Source organism: Balaenoptera physalus (genome assembly GCF_965194825.1).
Source record: "Balaenoptera physalus genome assembly, chromosome: 10".
Lineage (NCBI taxonomy): Eukaryota > Metazoa > Chordata > Mammalia > Artiodactyla > Balaenopteridae > Balaenoptera > Balaenoptera physalus.
In genome coordinates, this window is record NC_138889.1 from 113,794,555 (window position 1) to 113,813,845 (window position 19,291).

General features: G+C 62.3%; 2 protein-coding genes and 1 long non-coding RNA gene across 8 annotated transcripts; 2 read left to right on the forward strand and 1 right to left on the reverse strand.

The window, feature by feature from the left end:
* Positions 1 to 1,314: 1,314 nt before the first annotated feature.
* Positions 1,315 to 8,247, forward strand: GATD1 (glutamine amidotransferase class 1 domain containing 1; the record flags this gene model as incomplete). 6 transcript variants are annotated; one of them, XM_082477992.1, is made up of 8 exons in its annotated part: positions 1,436 to 1,614; positions 3,182 to 3,258; positions 3,713 to 3,818; positions 4,187 to 4,294; positions 5,389 to 5,483; positions 6,195 to 6,288; positions 6,456 to 6,567; positions 6,649 to 8,247. In XM_082477992.1, exons 1-8 carry the CDS (start codon positions 1,446 to 1,448, stop codon positions 6,653 to 6,655), a joined length of 768 nt encoding a protein of 255 aa, XP_082334118.1. In that variant the 5' UTR covers positions 1,436 to 1,445. The 6 variants fall into 6 exon arrangements, with proteins under 6 accessions (XP_082334120.1, XP_082334121.1, XP_082334119.1 ...); XM_082477996.1 differs by lacking the exon at positions 1,436 to 1,614 and adding an exon at positions 1,692 to 1,748; XM_082477994.1 differs by lacking the exon at positions 4,187 to 4,294 and having other exon boundaries at positions 1,315 to 1,614.
* Positions 8,248 to 9,660: 1,413 nt separating this feature from the next.
* On the reverse strand, positions 9,661 to 18,621 carry TALDO1 (transaldolase 1). Its single transcript, XM_082477991.1, has 8 exons — positions 18,462 to 18,621; positions 14,639 to 14,762; positions 12,863 to 12,970; positions 12,505 to 12,636; positions 10,603 to 10,778; positions 10,317 to 10,514; positions 9,973 to 10,118; positions 9,661 to 9,866 (listed from the first exon to the last, which is right to left on the reverse strand). Exons 1-8 carry the CDS (start codon positions 18,556 to 18,558, stop codon positions 9,834 to 9,836), a joined length of 1,014 nt encoding a protein of 337 aa, XP_082334117.1. The 5' UTR covers positions 18,559 to 18,621; the 3' UTR covers positions 9,661 to 9,833.
* On the forward strand, positions 14,769 to 16,587 carry LOC309668341. Its single transcript, XR_014268195.1, has 2 exons — positions 14,769 to 16,201; positions 16,312 to 16,587. It is a non-coding gene; the product is annotated as an uncharacterized lncRNA (long non-coding RNA).
* Positions 18,622 to 19,291: the final 670 nt, after the last annotated feature.

Below are 19,291 nucleotides of genomic sequence, written 5' to 3' on the forward strand. Positions count from 1 at the left end.
GCCCACTCGGCAGTCAGGCTGAGCTAACAAAGGGGCACTCAGGGCAGTCCTTGCATGGGGTGTTCTCAGAACGGGAGAACTGGGTAGACAGTGCCTTAGTGCCCATGGGCTTTGACGGATGGTTAGGAGTTTGATGGGCAGAGAGGCACTCCAGCATTCCAGAGGTAGGAATAGGAAGTGCAAAGGCTCCCAGGAAAAGGCTCAGGCGTGCTCTGAAAAGAGGAAGTTGCCAGGGGAGCAAAAGCAGGGGTGACCTGAAGCACTGGTCACCAAGCCCCCCAGGAATGGCCCCCCACTCACCCGGCCTTGGCTTCCAGGGTGAGCAAGTTCCAGAGACAGGAGTGAAACGCTGGTGCAGGACAATAGGACCTGTGATCCCCACGTACCTTGTGCCTCAGGGTCCCAAACAAGTGCAAGAGCCCAGGTTCAAGGGCGTCACAACCCCCAAGAGCAGAGCCCCTGTGCCCAGCCCCCAGGCCTCCCCCACCTTCACCTGCCCCACCCGGGCGCTCGCTATTGGACAAGGAGGTACCTGAATAGCGTGTAGATGATGCCGGGGGGAAGTGGGTGAGCCTACACCTCAGGTGTGACCCAGGGCAAGGGCTGTGGGATGGGGCTCAGCAGGACGGGTGGGGGCTCTGAAGGGGGAGCCCCAACCTCTCAGGTCTAGATCCTTCCCAGGAGACAGTCACCAGGTCTGGGCTGTTGGCTGCAGATCTGTCTGGTCCCCAGGCCCTCCTGCATCTGCTCCGAGAAGAGGAGTCACCTGCCAGTCACTCCCCTGCAGCAGCCGCCATCACCCCCAGGTGTGCACGGCCACCTGGCCCAGATGTGGGTCCTGAGGCCGGGCCTGAGTAACAGGCCCCACCTCAACCGCAGGGGGTGGGGTGTGAGGGACAGGGGCCGCCCCCTGGGATGGGAACCCACTCAGGAAAGGGCAGCGAGACTGCAACCCCACCTGGGGGGCACCCCAGTCATCATGACAGGTCATCTTGTGTGTGTCCTCCCCACTGGACACGGGGGCAGACACGGAGAGGCAGGCCACTGCCAGACCCAGAATGAGGCTTCTGGCTCGTGAGGCCCCACGCCACCACCGCTGCCTCTGTGCAGGATGCCCCTCCCAACTCCACGTGCCACGTGGGACCCGCACCCGCGCAGGCTGGCCTGCGCGGCCCTGGACTGGGCTTGGGAAGGGGAAGGAACCGTGCCTCTGACCGCGGGCAGGAGTCGGGCCAGGGGTCTGCTCAGGGCTGCTGAGGGATCTGGCCCGAGAAGACCCTCGGAGGCCTCTCCTGCGGCCCCGCGCCCACGCTCAGACCTCTCTGCGGGCCCGCCGGGGCCACGAGGCGGACAGCGTCGGAGGAGTAGCCCGGGCAGACCTTGACCTGGACTCCGACCCGGACCAGGGCTGGGAGGGAGAGGCGGGGCGGGAGGCGGGATGGCGCATGCGCCCGGCGCGGCTCAGCCCAGCCCCCAGGCCGCCGCGGCCCTTGACCTTGTCCCTGCCACGCTCCGCGCATGCGCAGGCCGCACAGGCCGTGGCTGGGCCCATGGCGTCCGAGCGGCTCCCGAACCGGCCAGCCTGCCTCCTCGTGGCCAGCGGCGCCGCCGAAGGTGAGACTCGAGAGGGCGGGGCGGGCGGGGCGGGCGGGGCGGGCGGGGCCGGGGGCCGTCTGCCGCGAGTGCTTCCGCCCGGGCCGAACCTCTGTGGAGACGAGAACCGGGGATGACGGCCCGCCGCGGGTCTGGTCAGTACGCCGGGCCGCCGCCCTGGGGGAGCCGGGGAGGCGGGGCGGCGAGGGCAGTGGTGTCTCCTCCCCGCACCCTCTCCGCTGCCCGCCGGCCCGGCACACGGCCCGGAGGACGAGGGTTGGGGAGGGACGAGTCCGGTGGGCTCGCGGGCGCCGTGGCTGGTGGGGCCCGGTTCTCCGCCGAGGCCTCTGGGTGCTCAGGGTCAGCAGGGGAGGAACGAGCCGGTGAGGGTGGCTGGCGCACTTCCTGGGTCCTCCCCTTGCTGCCTCCATCGCAGAGGAGTGATGAGCCCAAAGTCGAATGGCGGGGAGGTGGCGAACCAGGGTTGGGACCCAGGGACCGACTCTGGAGTCTGTCCCCGTCTTGACTTCTGTAGCTGCCCAAGTGGGCGAGGAAGTGAGGACCGCGGGTCATGGGGTCACAGTGTGCTGAGCCCCAGGGCCCCTGAGCTGTCCCCAGAATGAGGGATGGAGGAACTGAGGGACGCCCCCCGTCCCCGCATGGGGAGTTCGAGGGTGAGCCATCGAGAGTGGGGTTCAGTCCTGAAGACGTAGGCGGCTGGTCGGAGTGGGGTAAGGGTGAGGAGGGGCCGCACTGGCTTGGCTGTGCCACGGGGAAGGGGTGCTGAGGACATGGGGTGGGACACAGCTCTGACAAGGCTCCTGCGCTCTGTGGGCAGGACGAGCGGGCCCTCCAGAGTCCCTTCAGGGGACCCTGGGGCGGAGCAGGTGGGGGTGGGAGGGCTGGAGGAACTGGGCAGAACTGGGGAGACCATCTTTGCCCTATTTGTGGACTCTTTACGATGAATGTGTATTAATTTGTAAGAGTGAATAAAGGTGAAGGCGAGGTTTCGGGATTGGGTCCCTCGATTAAATAAAGGTGGAGGGATGCAGATCAAGTCCCTTTAGAAGCAGGCATCTCTGGTGGGGGGCCTTAGCTCCCAGCAGCCGGGAGCCTTCGGACTGGGCATGCGCAGAAGAGGCTGCACGCAGCCCCGGGGTCGGGACGGTAGGCAGGACCCGGGAACTCGGTGAGAAAAGGAGCCAGCGTCCCCCGGCCTGTGCAGAGGAGACCAGACGCACCGCGCTTCCTGCTGACACCTGCTGCGGCCCCACCTCCACGGGCACAGGCCTCGCTCACTGCCGCTCCTCTGTGGCTGCCTTCGGGGGTGGGGCTGGTGCTCAGCCCGTGTGGTTCGGTGCATAGACAAGCAGAGTGTCAGGGAACTTCATGCGTGGGTTTGCCTTCTGGAAAGGCCTTTAGTGGTCAGGCTGGGGAGACAGCCCCCCGAGGGGGGCCGGGGGGCTAGGGCTGCTACCCCAGCCATGTGAGGGGTGGGCCCCGGGGGGAGGTGGGGCTAGGGGCTGCTCCCCAGGGTGGTCCGGGGCCGGGAGGAGCCCTGCACCCACCGGGCCGCATCTCCTCGCAGGCGTGTCGGCCCAGTCCTTCCTCCACTGCTTCACACTGGCCAGCGCCGCCTTCAATCTGCAGGTGGCCACCCCCGGGGTAAGTCCAGCCACCCTTTTCTCCAGGAGAGCGTTTCACGCCCCAGGAGGAGCCGGGAGCCAGCTTGGGCTGAGGGCCCAGGACCCCGGTGGCACCATCTAGTTCTCTTCCCCATTTTCTGAGACCTTTGGTCACGTGTGAGTGAGGGTGGCACAGACCTACCATTGGGAGGACTTCTCGGCCCTCGATGCTGTGGAACTCAGGGTCACAGAAGTGACCCATCAGGTGTTTCTCACTGCACTAAGGGTCACCCCTGAGGTGGGTGGGACACTTGCTTCCACTTTATAGGCAGGAGACTGAGGCCACCCAGGGGCAGGAGGGGGTTGGGTGTGGCGAGGCTTGCCGAGGGGCTGGGCGGTCCGGTCCCTTTGTCCTGAGGGACTGCTGTCAGTCCCAGCCCTTGTCAGCATTTTCTTGAGCCAATAGCGGGGCGTCTCATGCTGGGCTCCTGCAGGGGAGGACCATGGACTTCGTGGACGTGAACGAGAGCAACACGCGCTGGGTGCAGGACTTCCGCCTCAAGGCCTACGCCAGCCCCGCCAAGCTCGAGTCCATCGACGGTGCGGGGCCTTGGGGGTCTGGGTGGGGGGGTGGTTCCAGCTGGGGTCATGGCCCCAAAGTGCTCGCTCACTCTGTTCCTGGAGCATCCAGGGGCTTGTCACGAAGCACTGTGGCCGTCCAGGGCCGTGTCCGGTCCTGCGTCCTGTGGCCAGAGTTCTCCAGCTCGGCCTGGGGGAGGGAGTTGGCAGGCACACAGAGGTGGTTTGTGGGCCTCGGGAGCCTCAGCCCACGTGGGGATAAGTGACACAATCCTTGTGACACGGTGGCTGGCAGGAGCAGAGAGGAGCTGGGCTGGCAGCCGTGTAGGGCCTGGTCCCAGCTGGCGACCTCGCCGCCTGTGACTGACGGGGCTGTGGTCTCCCGCCAGGTGCCCGGTACCACGCCCTCCTGATTCCCAGCTGTCCTGGGGCTCTGGCTGACCTGGCCAGCAGCGGGTCCCTGGCTCGCATCCTGCAGCACTTCCGCTCCGAGAGCAGTAGGTGGCCCCTGGGACTGGGGTTGGGGCGTGTACGCAGATTCGCGGGGAGTGGGGCTCCACCAACAGGGAGGAGAGGCGGGGAGATGCCCAGTGAGGGGCGTGGGAGGTGATGGCCATGGACTGCGGGGTTCAGGTTTTGTTGCTGGAGATGCCAGGCCATTTCAGGAGCCAGATAGGGTAGGTGTGAAGAGCCATGATTCTGACCGGTGAGCAGACAAGTTTAGTCAGCATGTGTACACACACGCGCGCGCGCGCGCACGCACACACACACACACACACACACACACACACACACACACATTCGGGAGGGGCATCCCTTCCCCATGCCTCCTTCCCCGACTCTGTGCCCATCAGGCCGCTGCCCCTGTGGTCCCTCTGCCTGGCTCCCTCGGGGGCTCATGGCTGGGGATGCTAACCCCCCAGATGGGCAGGCGGGATGCTGGCTTTGTTCCCGGTGGGGTTTGGGCTCGGAGGCCCGTGGGGTGGGGCGGCTGGGAGGACTTCTGCTCTGTGGAGACATGGCGCACTGCCCTGGCCTGGCATTGGCGGTGATGGGCAAGTCGCTGCGATGGGGATGGGATGCTCGTTAGGGCCCAACAGGCAAACCCAGGGGCTCCACACAGCGTCCTTTGTTCGTGGGAATGGGGCCTCCTCTCCCCAGGCAGCGATTGTCTGAGCCACCTCGGCCGTGGGAACTCACTCATGCCAGGCTGCCCTGAGAGGGAGGCTCGGAGCCAGGGGCCTGCGGGGCAAGAGGAGGGCCGGGGCGCCTCCCCCTGCTGCATTCGGAGGCGGGGGGCTCCCAGGCGGGCTGCCCCGTGGTGCCTAGAGGCCAAGTCGGGGCCTGGAGCCGGGCGGGTGGTTCTGCGGGGCAGAGGGTGGCAGCGCTCCGGTGTGACAGGTGCACCTGGCACCCACCTTCCTCCTTGTTGTACCTGTTTCTTGGCCACAAGAACGGCTTGAGGGGATCTGGGCTCTAAACAAATCCTAGTTCTGAGTTGTGTCTGGGGAGGGGAGCCAGGGGAGTGGGCGTGTTGGCAGGGGCCTGGGCGGCTTCCAGCGTCTCACGCTGGCCTTGACCCTGCTTCCAGAGCCCATCTGTGCTGTGGGCCACGGCGTTGCCGCCCTCTGCTGTGCCACCAATGAGGACAGGTCCTGGGTGTTCCAAGGCTACAGCGTCACGGGGGTGAGTGCGCTGCAGGGGTGCTGGGCTGTGGATGGGGATGGAAGATGTGCACACGCATCTGAGAGCAGGGGGACTGGCTGGGGGCCTGCTGGGGGGCCCAGGGCCCCCTCCGGTGGTGGCAGCAGTCGTTTGCCCAGATGGGGCTCTTGGTTACCAGCACGGGGCAGGGGGTGGGGGGCAGGGGTCCTTCGGGGCCTTGTTTCGTGCCTGTTGAGTGTGTCACTCCTTTCGGGTCCAGGAAGCGGTGCCGCCACTTGGGCAGAGGGCCTGGCTGGACGTGGAGCCAGAGTCCGGGTCCTGGGGCAGGTCTGGGGGGGTCTGCCCGGCGAGGACTGAGGCCTAGGCGCAGGGGCTGCACGGGGCCGGCCTGGCCGGTGGCTGGGAGAGGACAGGAGGAGAGGGGCAGGGGCTCTCCTCTGGGGGGGACCTCAGTCACCACCCCTCGCGTGGCTCTGTGCTCGACCCCCAGCCCTGCTGCTCGTTGAAGGGCTCTGCCCTGAGGTCACCTGCCCAGCTCATTCTGGTCACCCGTGTGCCCCGATGCTGGGCAAGGCGGTGACAGGCAGCTTCCGCCCCACGGTGGCCTTGTCACCTCAGGCCACCCCACGGCGGGAGAGCCTCAGCCCCGGCCCCTGCTGCGGGCCCCTCCACCCTCAGCAGCCCCCACGTGGCGGGCGTGGCCCCCTGAGCCTGGGTGCCCTTCCCCCGCAGCCTTCCGTGTACGAGCTCGTCCGGGCGCCCGGCTTCGCCCACCTGCCCCTGGTTGTGGAGGACTTCGTGAAGGACGCGGGGGCCTGCTTCAGTGGTGAGTGGGGGCCCTGGCCAGGCCCGCCTGCTGGGGCTGAGTGTCCCAAGGACCTGGGGGGCCAGCCCTTGACCACGAGTCCCCGGCCCGGGAGGGCAGGTGCGGGAGCGTCTCGGGAGCCGGCCCAGCACGCGGCCTGAGGCCTGGGCCCCCGGGGTCTCCTGCAGCCAGCGAGCCCGACGCCGTGCATGTGGTGCTGGACCGCCACCTGGTCACTGGCCAGAACGCCGGCTCCACCGTCCCGGCCGTGCAGAACCTGCTCTTCCTCTGCGGCAGCCGGTGAGGGGCTTGGCCTGGGTGGCGGGTGGGACGCTGCCTTGTGACCGGCCCCTTTGCCTTGACCCGGCCTCCGTCCCACAGGAAGTGAGGCGGCCCCGAGCTGAGCCCGCCAGCGGATGCCGCCACCTCCAGATGTCCCGGGTGTCCCCAGAGGCAGCTGGACTCTCAGGCCTCCGGGGACCCCGCCTCCACGACACCCCGGCCTGGCTTGCTGGGGGCTCTGAGAATCCTCCCTGAGGGGTGAAGGCTCTGGGGGAGGGGCTGAGCCCCCAACCCTGCAGAGTCTCCTCAGGGAGGGGTGGGGAGCGCCGAGGGGCCCACGGGCGGCCGGGTGGTCCTGGAGCATTCTGAGTGCCCCACAGAGGGTCGGCTGTGGGTCCGGGCTGGGGTCTTGGCTCCCCTGCCCGTCCCTGTTCACCCTGGCGGGGGGAGCAGAGGCTGAGCCCTCCTGGAAGCTGGGTGCCTGCCGGCTGGGATCCCAGGGTCCCGCTTCTGTGCTGAGGCTCCTCCCAGGCCTCCCTGCGGGCTCCCCAGGCCTTTGGGCGCTGGGGGGGGCTGGGTGGGGAGGGCCCCGCTGGCTGGTGCTGAAGAACCTGCTCTCACCCTAACCCTTGCCTAGTGCACGGTTTCAAATGTGATGGCGACCCCATGTTAAGGCCGGGATGGACCTTGGGTGGTTGCTGCAGTGTCACCGCGTCCCTTCTGATGTTGAGAGAAACACTTAATTGTGGATACAACACACGGCCCTGCCCAGGTGGCCTCGGGTCCTGACGGCCGAGCCTGGTTTTGCAGCTGCTCTGCCTGTTTCAAGGTGGACGTGACGGAGCCGAGTTCCACTTGGAAGGAGGCCTTGAGTGTGGCTGGCTGGGCTGGGTTGGCAGGGGCGGCGACAGTCCTGGGGATGCCAGGTGGCTGTCCAGCCAGCCGAGTCCCAGTGCAGCCTGGTCGCGCTCCAGCTTCCCCAGGGCACCTGTCCTGGCCTGCGGCCCTCGGCTGGGGCCTCCTGGAGCTGCTCTGGCCCCGTGTGTGTCACCATCCTTGTCTCAGCCTGACTAGCTCTGCCGCATCCAACCCCTCAGAACAAAGGAGGAGGAAGCGGGGCGCCCCGAGTCGGAGGCGATGCTCCCCGTGTCAGGGCCCCTGCCGCCTGCTGGCCTGCTGTGTGCACACGTGGGGCCTGGGCAGCCCCATCGGTCATCCCGTGTTTGCAGTCCTCACATCATGGAGTCACAGACATCTCTGGACAAAAAGCTTTTTTCAAATGATGACGCTTTCTGACTGTGCAGACCAAGGCCCAGGCGGGCTCTGCAGGGGCCCCTCCACAGCCCTGCTCCCTGGTGGCTGGTGCTCTCTGAGTCTGCCCCACTGGCTGCTCCTGGGTATGCCAGGTCCAGGGCACTGGGGTGGCCACCGGGTGGGTGCAGGTGCCTGTGCCCCCGGGGGTTCCCCACATGCCCGGGGTGTTTAAAATAGACCCTGAGGTTTATCCAAGAGAAAGAAAGACCCTACAACTCCACAAAAACAATGCGTGAACATCCGTGGTGTTTTTCGCGATAAGTTGTAGCTGCCATAAAAGGAGCATTCTTACTACTGAACAATATTAATGTCCATGTGGTGGACCCTTGGAAACATCATGCTCAGCAAAGGAAACCAGACAGATATGAAAAATCCAAAAATTCAGAGTGGATCAGTCATTTGTGGCTGGGAATGGGGGCAGATCGGGGGACAAGCATGTTCTAAGGTGCTGGCTACACAGGGTTGTACCTGTGAGCAGGTGGGCTTCATGTCTGTCACTGGCATCCACGGTCTCCATCCTGAGGCCCCAGGCCAGGCAAGATGGTGAGCTGAGACCTCCACGTCCTCCTAGGACACAGCCCTTTGATCAGCTCAGGGGGAGGGGGCTGCAGGAAGCCTTAGCCCCCTGACCCGACCTGGCCAGGCAGCTGGGGGGCTGGGGGCGAGAAGCCCTGCCCACCTCAGCAGGTCCCTGTGCTGTGGCACCCACCCCCACTGAACCCAAGACCACCCCCTCAGCACCAGGATGGGTGGGGCAGCCTGGGCAGGCTAGGTGGCCTGAGGGGTGTGGCCCGGGGTGGCGCCTGTCCCCTGAGCCCTGCCTGCTCAGCACTGCCCCTGCCTTTGGGGAGGGTGGCAGCTGCAGAACCACAAGCCCCAGCCACCTGCTCCAACCCCAGCAGACGGGGGTTCTGGGAGCGCCACTCACTTGCAGGGAGCCATGGGGAACAAGCCCGGCCCAGCAGGGTCCCCCAGGGCAGGGGTGGGGGGCACAGGGGCTCCCCGTTGACCCTCAGCCAGGCCCAGGGCAGCGTCCCACAGGCCTGTCCTGACACCTGGCTCCACTGGCGCAGACCTGGAGGGCCAGCCGGGGCCCCTTCCACCCACCTCGTGCCCCCAAGCAGTCTCACCCAGACCCTGCGTCGTGCCCCCCCCCCCACCGCTTCACTGATCCAGGAACAGAGGCTGGTCCCAGGGGAGAGGAAGGGGCTGCCCTGTGGACCACCCATCACCGCCCCCCACCAACCCCTTCCCAGTGCAGCACACCTGTCGCTTGAAAAGTCCAGAGGGTGCAAGTAAAGTGTCTTCACAAGCTGTGCCCTGCCTCTGCTCGGGGTTTGAGGTTTGGAAGCCCTGCTCAGCGCACGCTACGCTGTCCCCACAAGGTGGCGCCATCGCCCCACAGGAACCCGGGGCCTGTGGAAGGTCCCGGCTGTGCCTCCGCCCCAGGGCAGCGTGGAGAGGCTCAGGGGCACGGGGGCGTCCCGACAGCAGGAGGCGCTGACGCAGAGGCTCCTCTCTGCGGGCCCGGCCCCCGCACAGCTCCAGAGGGCCCCTGGCACCCTCCCACCCAACTCCGCAAGCACAGCCTGCAAGCACAGCCTGCAAGCCCCGGGGCCGTCGGGCTCCAGACACAGAGGAAGTGCTCAGGCGGCTCCCCGCCTTCTGTATCAAGGCTCCCAGAAGCAGGTGAGGGGCTGTCACCCCTGCCTGGAGGCCCCCAGGGGGCTCTTGACCCAACCCTGCCTCCATCGGGCCAGGCTGCAGCCGGCGGAGGGGAAAGGAGGCACACACGGGAACGAAAAGTGACGCCTTTAATGCGCTGAGCAGAATTTTACATAAAATCGGAAATCTGTGATTCATCCCCGCTCCTGATTAGTAAAAAAATCCAAGATTCGTCGCAATGCATGTGCAATTAGGCCCCAATTCAAAGTCGGCGGCATATCTGCGGTCCAGCCTCAGGTGCCAAGCTATTTTCCGTTCTCCGCGCTGAACATTCGTTCCTAGAGACGGGCGGTGTGTGAGCCGGTGCGCCGTCCCCTCCCCTCCCCCCCGCCCCCGCCAGGCCCCCCCCCCCCGACCGTAACCCTGGTAACCCTGGGCTCTCACCGTCAGCATCCGCTCCAGCTTCACGGCGTCCGCGGCGAACCTGCGGATCCCGTCTGAGAGCTTCTCCACGGCCATGCGGTCCTCGTTGTGCAGCCAGCGGAAGGCCTTCTCGTCCAGGTGGACCTTCTCCAGGTCACTGGCCTGGGCTGGGGGAGGGCACGCGCCGGGGCCTTGGGCTCAGAGCCGCCCTAAGGCCCCTGCCTGGCGCCGCCCCCACGGCAGGTGGGCTGGACAGCAGGTGAGTGCAGGCTGGCCCTGCGGCTCTAGGCTCCACACCCTCAGGTGACGGAGGCACTGGTGTCCCCATGGGGGCCTTGAGCGGGGCGGGCGGGGGGGCTTCTTACCTGCCTTGACCGAGAGCGTGGGCGCCAGCTTGCTGTGGTCCTTGAGCAGCTCCCCCAGGAGCTGGGGTGAGATGGTGAGGAAGTCGCAGCCCGCCAGGGCCTTGATCTCGCCCGTGTTGCGGAAGGAGGCGCCCATGACGACGGTCTCGTAGCCGAACTTCTTGTAATAGTTGTAGATCTTGGTGACGCTCTTCACTCCTGGGGGGACATGCCCGGAGCTGCCACGCCCGCCGCCGGGAGCTGACGGCGCGGCACTCCTCCGCCCCCGTCTCCGAGTGCTACTCACCGGGGTCCTCCAGGGGCTCAAAGGACTTCTTGTCCGTGTTGGCCACGTGCCAGTCGAGGATGCGGCCCACGAAGGGGGAGATGAGTGTCACCCCCGCCTCGGCGCAGGCCACGGCCTGGGCGAAGGAGAAGAGCAGCGTCATGTTGCAGTGGACGCCGTGCTGCTCCTCCAGCTGCCTGTGGGGGGGGGGAGGGCGGCATGAGCAGTGGGCACACAGCGAGAAACGTTCACGATTCAGCAACTGAAAAGGCAGGAACAGGGTCACCCCACCCTCGTTAAGAAAAACTCTGGGGGCTTCCCTGGTGGTGCAGTGGTTAAGAATCCGCCTGCCAACGGAAGGGACACGGGTTCGAGCCCTGGTCCGGGAAGATCCCACAGGCCGCAAAGCAACTAAGCCCGTGCACCACAACTACTGAGCCCGCGTGCCACAACTACTGAAGCTCATGAGCCTAGAGCCTGTGCTTGTCTACAAGAGAAGCCACCGCAATGAGAAGCCCGTGCACCACAAAAAAGAATAGCCCCAGCTCGCCACAACCAGAGAAAGCCCACGCGCAACTAAGACCCAATTCAGCCAAAAATAAATAAAATAATTCAAAAACAAAACAAAACGAAAAACCCTCCAAAAAACTCTGGAGGAACTTCCCTGGTGGTCCAGTGGGTAAGACTCCACGCTCTCAATGCAGGGGGCCCAGGTTCGATCCCTGGTTGGGAAACTAGATCCTGCGCGCATGCTTCAACTAAGAAGTCCGCAGGCCTCAACAAAGATCCAGAATAGCCAAAAATAAATAAATAGATACTTAAAAACAAAAATGTGTGGAGTTGAAATTAGTTCGTTTTACTAAAAAAAAACAACAACTCTGGAACATTCACCAGGGCTCTCTCTGGCTAGTGAGTTGTGGGTGACCAGAACTTCCTTCATCAAACCGGCAATTCAAAACAGGGACAAAGGCGAGAGGTTCCCTGAGAGCCACAGACCCGGTCCCTCACCTTGTCACAGAATCAGCTCCGACTGCAGCGCCATCCTGCCTCGGTCCCACCCAGAGCCCGCGGCCTCCCGGCCCCACTGCTCCCCCTCGCCCTTCTGGGCCACCCTGCAGAAAGTCAGTCACCCACGTGACATCCTGGGGTCGACCGTGAGAACAGGGCCCCGGCCCCACTCTGCAACAGCTGTGTCCCTGTCCCAACGGACAGCTTCAGAGGCACTTCTGCTGCCTGGCCGCAGGAAGGTGGTCACGAAGTGCAGCTGAGGGGGCACAGGGCAGCCTCGATGGCCGACACCATGACCACAGCAGCAGCAACTCCGCCCTCCAGTGTGTGCCCACCAGAGACGGCACCAAAGCTCGAGCACGCGTGCTCACGGCAGCACCACCCTCGACAGCGCCAAAGGCAGGACAACCACACGCCCCTTGAAGGGTGGACTCAGAAAATGCAGTGTATACACACGAGCGAACAAAAGCTTTAAGAGGAATGCAGCCCCAACACACGCACGGCACATGTGAACCTTGAACACATGCCCAGCAAGGGAAGCCAGACACAAAGGCCACGTACTGCGCGATTCCATCACGCGGAAGAGTCCAGAACAGGCGCGTCCAGAGGCAGAAGGTTGCAGGAGTGGAACAGATAACACAGGGACCGCACTGGTGCACAAGGGGCGCTCCCAGGACAGCCGAGCATGGCCCTGCGGGGGGTAGGGGGGCGGGGGGGGAGCGGCGCCAGAGCAGCTCCCTGTCTGCACCTGCTTCTACCTCCTCTGCCCTGAGCACGGCTGCTGGGAAACGACTTATGTTCTGTACACGGAAGACGACATGAGGACAACGTGTGGCATCGCACGGGGCCTGCTCCCCGAGGCCCACCCGGGACGGGCAGAGTCCCCACCAGCTCCCTCCTCACGGGGACACTTACTTTCCAGCCTGGATTCCTTCCCAGGTGGACGACAGCTTTATCAGAATCCGGTCCTTGCTGATCCCAGCCTCCTTGTATAGGTCGATGAGGCGCTGGGCGCGGGCCACCATAGCATCCTTATCGAAGGAGAGCCTGCGGGGGCAGGGCCGTGACAGGGGCGCCCGGCAGCCAGCCAGGGGGTGCGTGGCGTGCCCGGCTCGGAGCAGCTTAGCAGGACTGATATTCGAGCAGGGGCCGGAGGCAAGCAGCTCACGGGGATCAGCAGCCACGGCAGCACCTGGGCGCCACGTGGGGAGCCACGGACTGAAAAGCAGCTGCTGCCCTCGGCCCACGTCACCTGTCAGCCCTGCGTCCTTACCTTGCATCCACTTCTGTGGATACGCGGCCTGGAATTTTCTTCAGTATTTCTGCTCCAAACAGCACAAAAAGTTTATCAGTAGCATTTGTAATCTGTTCCTCTTGTGATCTGAAATTCCAGGGAAAAAATTAGGTTAGAAGCTTGTTAGATTTAAATGCACAGGATTCTACAAAACAAATTCTGTTATTCATTTCCCAAATTCTTTTCCCTCCATCTTTTTTCTTAAAATAATTTTTTTTAATTGTGGCAAAACACACATAGCATAAAACTTACCATCTTAACCTTTTTTTTTTTTAACTTTGGCCATGCCACACAGCTTGCAGGATCTCAGTTCCCCGACCAGGGACTGAACCTGGGCCACGGCAGTGAGACTGCAGAGTCCTAACCACTAGGCCACCAGGGAACTCCCCCCATCTTAACCATTTTTTTCTTTTTAAATGAGATTTGTTGGGTTTTTTTTTTAAAATTAATTAATTAATTTATTTTTTGGCTGTGTTGGGTCTCTGTTGCTGTGCGCCGGCTTTCTCTAGTTGTGGTGAGCTGGGGCTACTCTTCGTTGTGGTGTGTGGGCTTCTCATTGCAGTGGCTTCTCCTGTTGCGGAGCACGGGCTCTAGGCGTGCGGGCTCAGTAGTTGTGGCACACGGGCTTAGTGGCTCCACGGCATGTGGGATCTTCCAGGACCAGGGCTTGAACCCGTGTCCCCTGCACTGGCAGGCGGATTCTCAACCACTGCGCCACCAGGGAAGCCCTATCTTAACCATTTTTAAGTGACTAGTTAGGGGCATACTGTGGTGCAACCATCCCTGCCTTCCATTCTCCACGTTTTCATCCTCCCAAACTGAACCCCTTCATCTTTGGGGACTTGAACAAAACAGTCTTTCCAACCTCTTTGAAGCTACCTGGGCAGATGAGTAAGGTACATGATGATGTTCCAAAACGGACCAGAAAGATCTCCAGCCCGCGTGTCACGGGCTGGACATGGGAGCAGGGCCAGTCTGGTGATCACTAAGGGCACCAACTTGTCACCAATTCCAGGAATACCAAGAAGGGACAGGGAAGCAGCCAGGATGGGCAGGGGGGGCAGGGGGTGGCACATGGTGGGGGCAGGGTGGCCCAGTGCACGGAGCAGCTGTCACACACACACCTGCACACCGCCTGACCTCAGCACACAGGAGCGCCAGAAAGGGACAGGCCAGCCCAGCGTGGCTCCTGCCAGGGGCCACTGACCCCTGCAGGCTCACTCTCAGCTGGGCAGTATCGCCCGGATGAAAACTTAAAATGACATCCAGCAAAGGCCAATCTGCGGAGAGGAGAGCCAGTCTGTGGTCGCTGGCAGAGGCTCCAGGGAACCTTCTAGGAGGTGCAGAGGCTCCAGGACTGGGTTGTGACTGTGGCTGCACCACCGCATAAACTGACCAGAATGAATCGGACAGTGCACTTAATGAATCTCACTCCAGCAGAACTGCTAAAACATAACAAAACGCCAGAAAGCAGGTCCACAGTCGCCAGGGCTGGGGAGACTGACTGCAAAAGCGGGGAGGGACTTCTGGGGTGGTGTCTACACGTTCCTACAAATAAAACCCAACGAACTGTACACGCACAATGGGTATTGCCTGCTACGTGTAAATAACACGTCGGCTATTTCTTTCCTGACAAAAAGAAACAGGAAAGCAGACAGCATTCCCTCCCTGAGTCTAAGACACCTGACAACTAAACTCAGGGAGGGAGGGAAGCGACCAGACCAGCTGAGGGCTGCTGCCCGGACCCGCACTCACCCGCCCAGCCTCCGGCCGTGGGCGACGGCCTCCTCCACCAGCTCCTGGTAGGCGGGCATCTGCGCCGCGGCTAGGATCAGGGACGGGTTGGTGGTGGCATCCTGGGGCTTGTACTCGTCGATGGCTAGGGAAATAATTGTGGAAAGCGGGGAAGTAAGTGGAGTGCTTGCTTCCCCGAGCCAACCCCTGTAAGCCCTAAACATGTAAACAGAGTCCAGCATGTCTTCTGAGCCAGGGTGTGGCCGCACTTCACACGGAAGGCTGGCCAAGAGGCAGCTGCGTGCACAATGAGAAAGCGACAAGAGACTAAAGCCAGGGAGCAGATGTGCCGAGGGCCCAGGGCCGCCCAGCGCCGGAGCAAGAAGGGAGGTGGCCGCCCGACAGCGTGGGCACCCAGGTCTGTATTCTCCTTTAACACACTAGCACCTTCTTGGTAACCAGGCCAGGAAGTCCAAGGAGTCTTGCAGCCCAGGCTCACGGGGTAGCACAGAGCTCAGGTTCACCAACCTCAGCTTCCAGGATTAGCTGGTTCAGTAAGCTGATTGGGCAAGTTAGAATTGTCAGAGTATCCTCTGATGACAAAACTACAGAGATGGAGAACTGGAGAACGGGAACAGGGAAGGGGGGCGGCTCTCAGGGCCGAGGGAGGTCTCTGTGGCCGGGGAACAGCCGTGTCCTACCCGTCCTGGTGGCTACAAGAACCTAGGCACTATAAAACCGCCACAGAGCATGCCCCCTCCTCTGTGCAGGTGGAAACCGGTGGACACGGAGCCGGCCTGAAGCCTGTTCACGGTGTCATGCTAGTGCCAAGTTCCTGCTTCTGATGTCACACCACGGCCACACAAAACGTCACCACTGGGGGACAATGGGTGAAGGATTCATGGGACTCTATGGGCTAATTTTGCAACTTCCTAAAAGTCTATAATTATTTCAAAATGACAAGTTAAGAAAAAGTACTCTGGAGCAGAACTTACACAGATGTGTTAAAACCCAGAGTAATGCACTGAAACTGGTGCCTTTCATCATATAAAATTATACCTTGATAAAGCTGACTTTTAGCAAAATAAAAAACAAAACCAAGGGGGCTTCCCTGGTGGTGCAGTGGTTAAGAATCTGCCTGCCAATGCAGGGGACACGGGTTCGAGCCCTGGTCCGGGAAGATCCCACATGCCATGGAGCAACTAAGCCTGTGTGCCATAACTACTGGGCCTGCGCTCTAGAGCCGGTGAGCCACAACTACTGAAGCCTGCGCGCCTAGAGCCCGTGCTCTGCAATAAGAGAAGCCACCGCGATGAGAAGCCTGTGCACCGCAACCAAGAGTAGCCCCCGCTCACCGCAACTAGAGAAAGACCACGTGCAGCAACGAAGACCCAACGCAGCCAAAAATAAATAAATTTATTAAAAAAAAAAACAAACAAAACCAAGACCTATCTGGGGTCAACAGATGGACTTCAGACTCCACGGACCCTTAAGCTGAACGCAAAACCGGGTCTGGGGCATCACTCTGGGAAGAGCATCCACAGCCTTGACTGTCTTTTCAAAGAGGCCCACGGCTCCCCGAAGGTAAGAACCTTCAGTTCATCAAGTGACCACAAACCGAATTTACAGGGGCTTCCCTGGTGGTCCAGTGGTTAAGACTCTGTATTTTCAAAGAGGCCCACGACTCCCCGAAGGTAAGAACCTTCAGTTCATCAAGTGACCACAAACTGAATTTACAGGGGCTTCCCTGGTGGTCCAGTGGTTAAGACTCTGTACTTCCAATGTAGGAGGCCGTGGGTTCGATCCCTGGTCGGGGAACTAAGATCCCACATGCCAGGCGACATGGCCAAAAAATAAAAATAAAACCAAAAAACCCACAAATTTACAACTATGTAAGATTTATGGATATACATTATCAACAAATGTATTTTTTAATAAAGTTCTTAACATTCACTTAGAAATCTTTTTTTTTTTTTAATTAATTAATTTATTTATTTTTGGCTGTGTTGGGTCTTTGTTGCGGTATGCGGGCTTCTCATTGCAGGTGGCTTCTCTTGTTGCGGAGCACGGGCTCTAGGCGTGTGGGCTTCAGTAGTTGTGGCTCACCGGCTCTAGAGCGCAGGCTCAGTAGTTGTGGCGCAGGGACTTAGTTGCTCCGCAGCACGTGGGATCTTCCCGGACCAGAGCTCGAACCCGTGTCCCCTGCACTGGCAGGCGGATTCTTAACCACTGCGCCACCAGGGAAGCCCTCACTTAGAAATCTTAAATGTCAGCACTTGGGTTTAGATATTTCTAAAAAGAAAGAGGGAAAAAAAAAAAAAAAAAGCAAGCATTCCTCAGGACCCCTCCCACCTTGTTGGCCCTACACTGACAGAAGGTGTAACAAGACCAGCCATCCTGCGGCTGCTGCCTGGTGAGACCCGACAGGAAACAATACAGACCAGGGCTTTGTCAACTCACAAAAACGGGAAATATTCCATGCTAAGAAGGTGCAGAAATACATGCAGCCACTTTTCCAGCACCCTCTATGCTAGTGATGTCATTGCCAGAGGCCTGGATCAGGGAGGCAGGGAGGGGGTAGAAAGAAGACCGTGGCCTCCCGGGTGAGCAGGAGCTGGAATCTCCCAGGGCCCCCAGCTCTGACCAGGCGGGGACCTTCTGGCAGATGGTTTAAAGTACAGGTTGGACTCAAGCCGATCACTGTTTCCAGCTTTTATACTGAAGCAGCTAAACATGCTTACTCACTCTCCTAGGCTCTGCTAGATAAAGACTTACTCTTACCAAAGAGGAATTAAAGCCTGTTTCTCAAGTCACCATGAGAAAGCAGAAAAGAGAGGAAGTCCTTTCCGTACTGTGTGCCCCACAGCACTCATACCCAGAGAATTTCATGATTTTCCTGAAAATCTTAATTGTTCACAGCCTAACAGAATGGAGGTTCACCTAGTCTGTGTTTCCACTGCAGAGGGAGGAAAAGCTAAGTCCCCCAGCTGCCTCCAAGGAACATGATTCAAAGTCAGGAAAATCTAAATCTGGGACAAGCTTTGCTTTCCTCGGCGCATGGGGTTTTATCCCCGCAGCTCCTTGGCCCAACGTGGTGAACGTCTAACTGGCCCGCACCCGGCCGCAGGCACCAGCGTGCTCAGCTGTCCCCTGGGTAGGGGTGGAAAGTGTGTGCAACACGAGGTTTCAAAAGCAGGTGGTGTCATTCGCAGTTTCTGGTCTTTCTGGGCCCAGAACTAACTCATGTTCCTGCTCAGCGGTCAACATTCGCGCAACAAAACTACCCCGTGTAACCACAAACGGTCCGCAGCTCCAAGGCGGACCTGGAGTCTCTCCCCAAACCAAAGCATTTGGACACTGTCCCCTGACGCACTGGCGGCTCACGGCGGGCTCCCGCGAGCTACCAGCAGCGCGGAGGGGACGGCGGCCCCGGGCCGAAGGCGAAGGGGGGCCGAGCATGGGCGCCGAGGGCGGGGAGCGAGGGAGAAGGCGGGCGGGAAACGCGGGGGCGGAGAGCGAAGAGGGGTCGGGGCACCGGGAACAGGGGGCCGGGGGCGGGGGACGAAAGAGAAGGGGTACCGGGAATGGGGGGGCGAAGGAGGGAGCCGGGGTGAAGAGGGCGGGAGGCGAGGGAGAAGGGAGCGGAGGGACCGGGTAAGAGGCGCCGAGGCGAACCGGGGCCGACTTCGCGGCCAGGGAGGCCTGGTGGCCCGGCCCGCCCCCGCCCCTCACTTGCACGCTCGCGCCCCCTGCACCTCGCCCCGCCTCCCCTCACCCCGGGGCCAGCCGGCGCTCGGCGCGCACGAAGCCCCTCTCTTGGAGCTCGGGGCCAGCGCAGCCTCACCGTGAAAGTCGCCCGTGTCGGCCACCACGGTGGTGAACTGCTTGAGCTGGTCCAGCGCGCTCTCCATCCTCTGCCGCTTCACCGGGGACCCGGACATGGCGAGCGGCGGCGGGAGCGGACGGCCCACAATGCCCCGCGGGCCCTGCCCGCGTGCGCGGCCAATCCAAGCGCGGCGCGGGAGGGCGGGCCTGCGGGCCGGCGCCCGGGCGAGGCCCCGCCCCCGAGACGGCGCCCCGCCCCCCGGAGCAGTACCTGATCTGTGCGGCTGAGGTCTCCCGGGAGATGCGCCTCTGGGGCGGTGCCTCCGGAGAGATACACCCCCCCGGGGCGATGTGTCCCCAGGGCGGCGCCCCCGGAGCGACGAGTCCCGCCGGGAGAAGTGTCCCGGAGACGGTGCCCCGCCCCCGGGGCGGTGCCCTCAGAGCGTTGGTTTCCCCCGGAGGGATGCGGCCCCCCGCAGCTGTGACCCTGAAGTGATGCCCCCTTCCAGTGATTCACCCCTCCAGTGATGCGCCCCTCGGGGCAGTGATACCCGGAGTGATGCGCCCCCCTGGAGCGGTGCCCCCCTCTGGAGCGAAGCACCCCCTGGGCGGTGACCCCCCGCCCCCCGCGAGGAGTTAAGGCTGAGGGTTAAGCGGAGTCACAGGGAGAGCTAGACGCCCCAGACCCTGCATCTGGGCCACGGCCTTCGGGGACCAGGAAAAGGGCCGCTGGGGGTGTGGGCCTGGGTCTGGGTTGCCCCCCCCCCCCCCCCCGTTTCCCAGCCCTCCTGAGGCCTGGGGCGCGGAGGGTGCACGCCCTCCCCTCAGGCCTGGCTGCTCCTCCAAGCC

What these genes read in the sequence shown, in the direction of transcription:
- TALDO1 (XM_082477991.1), bottom strand. Translation starts at nt 18,558, where the DNA reads ATGTCCGGGTCCCCGGTGAAGCGGCAGAGGATGGAGAGCGCGCTGGAC. An exon ending in CACGGCCGGAGGCTGGGCGG is followed by an intron (nt 12,971 to 14,638) that starts GTGAGTGCGGGT and finishes CTGGAATTTCAG; the next exon opens with ATCACAAGAGGAACAGATTA. An exon ending in TCCACAGAAGTGGATGCAAG is followed by an intron (nt 12,637 to 12,862) that starts GTAAGGACGCAG and finishes CTGCCCCCGCAG; the next exon opens with GCTCTCCTTCGATAAGGATG.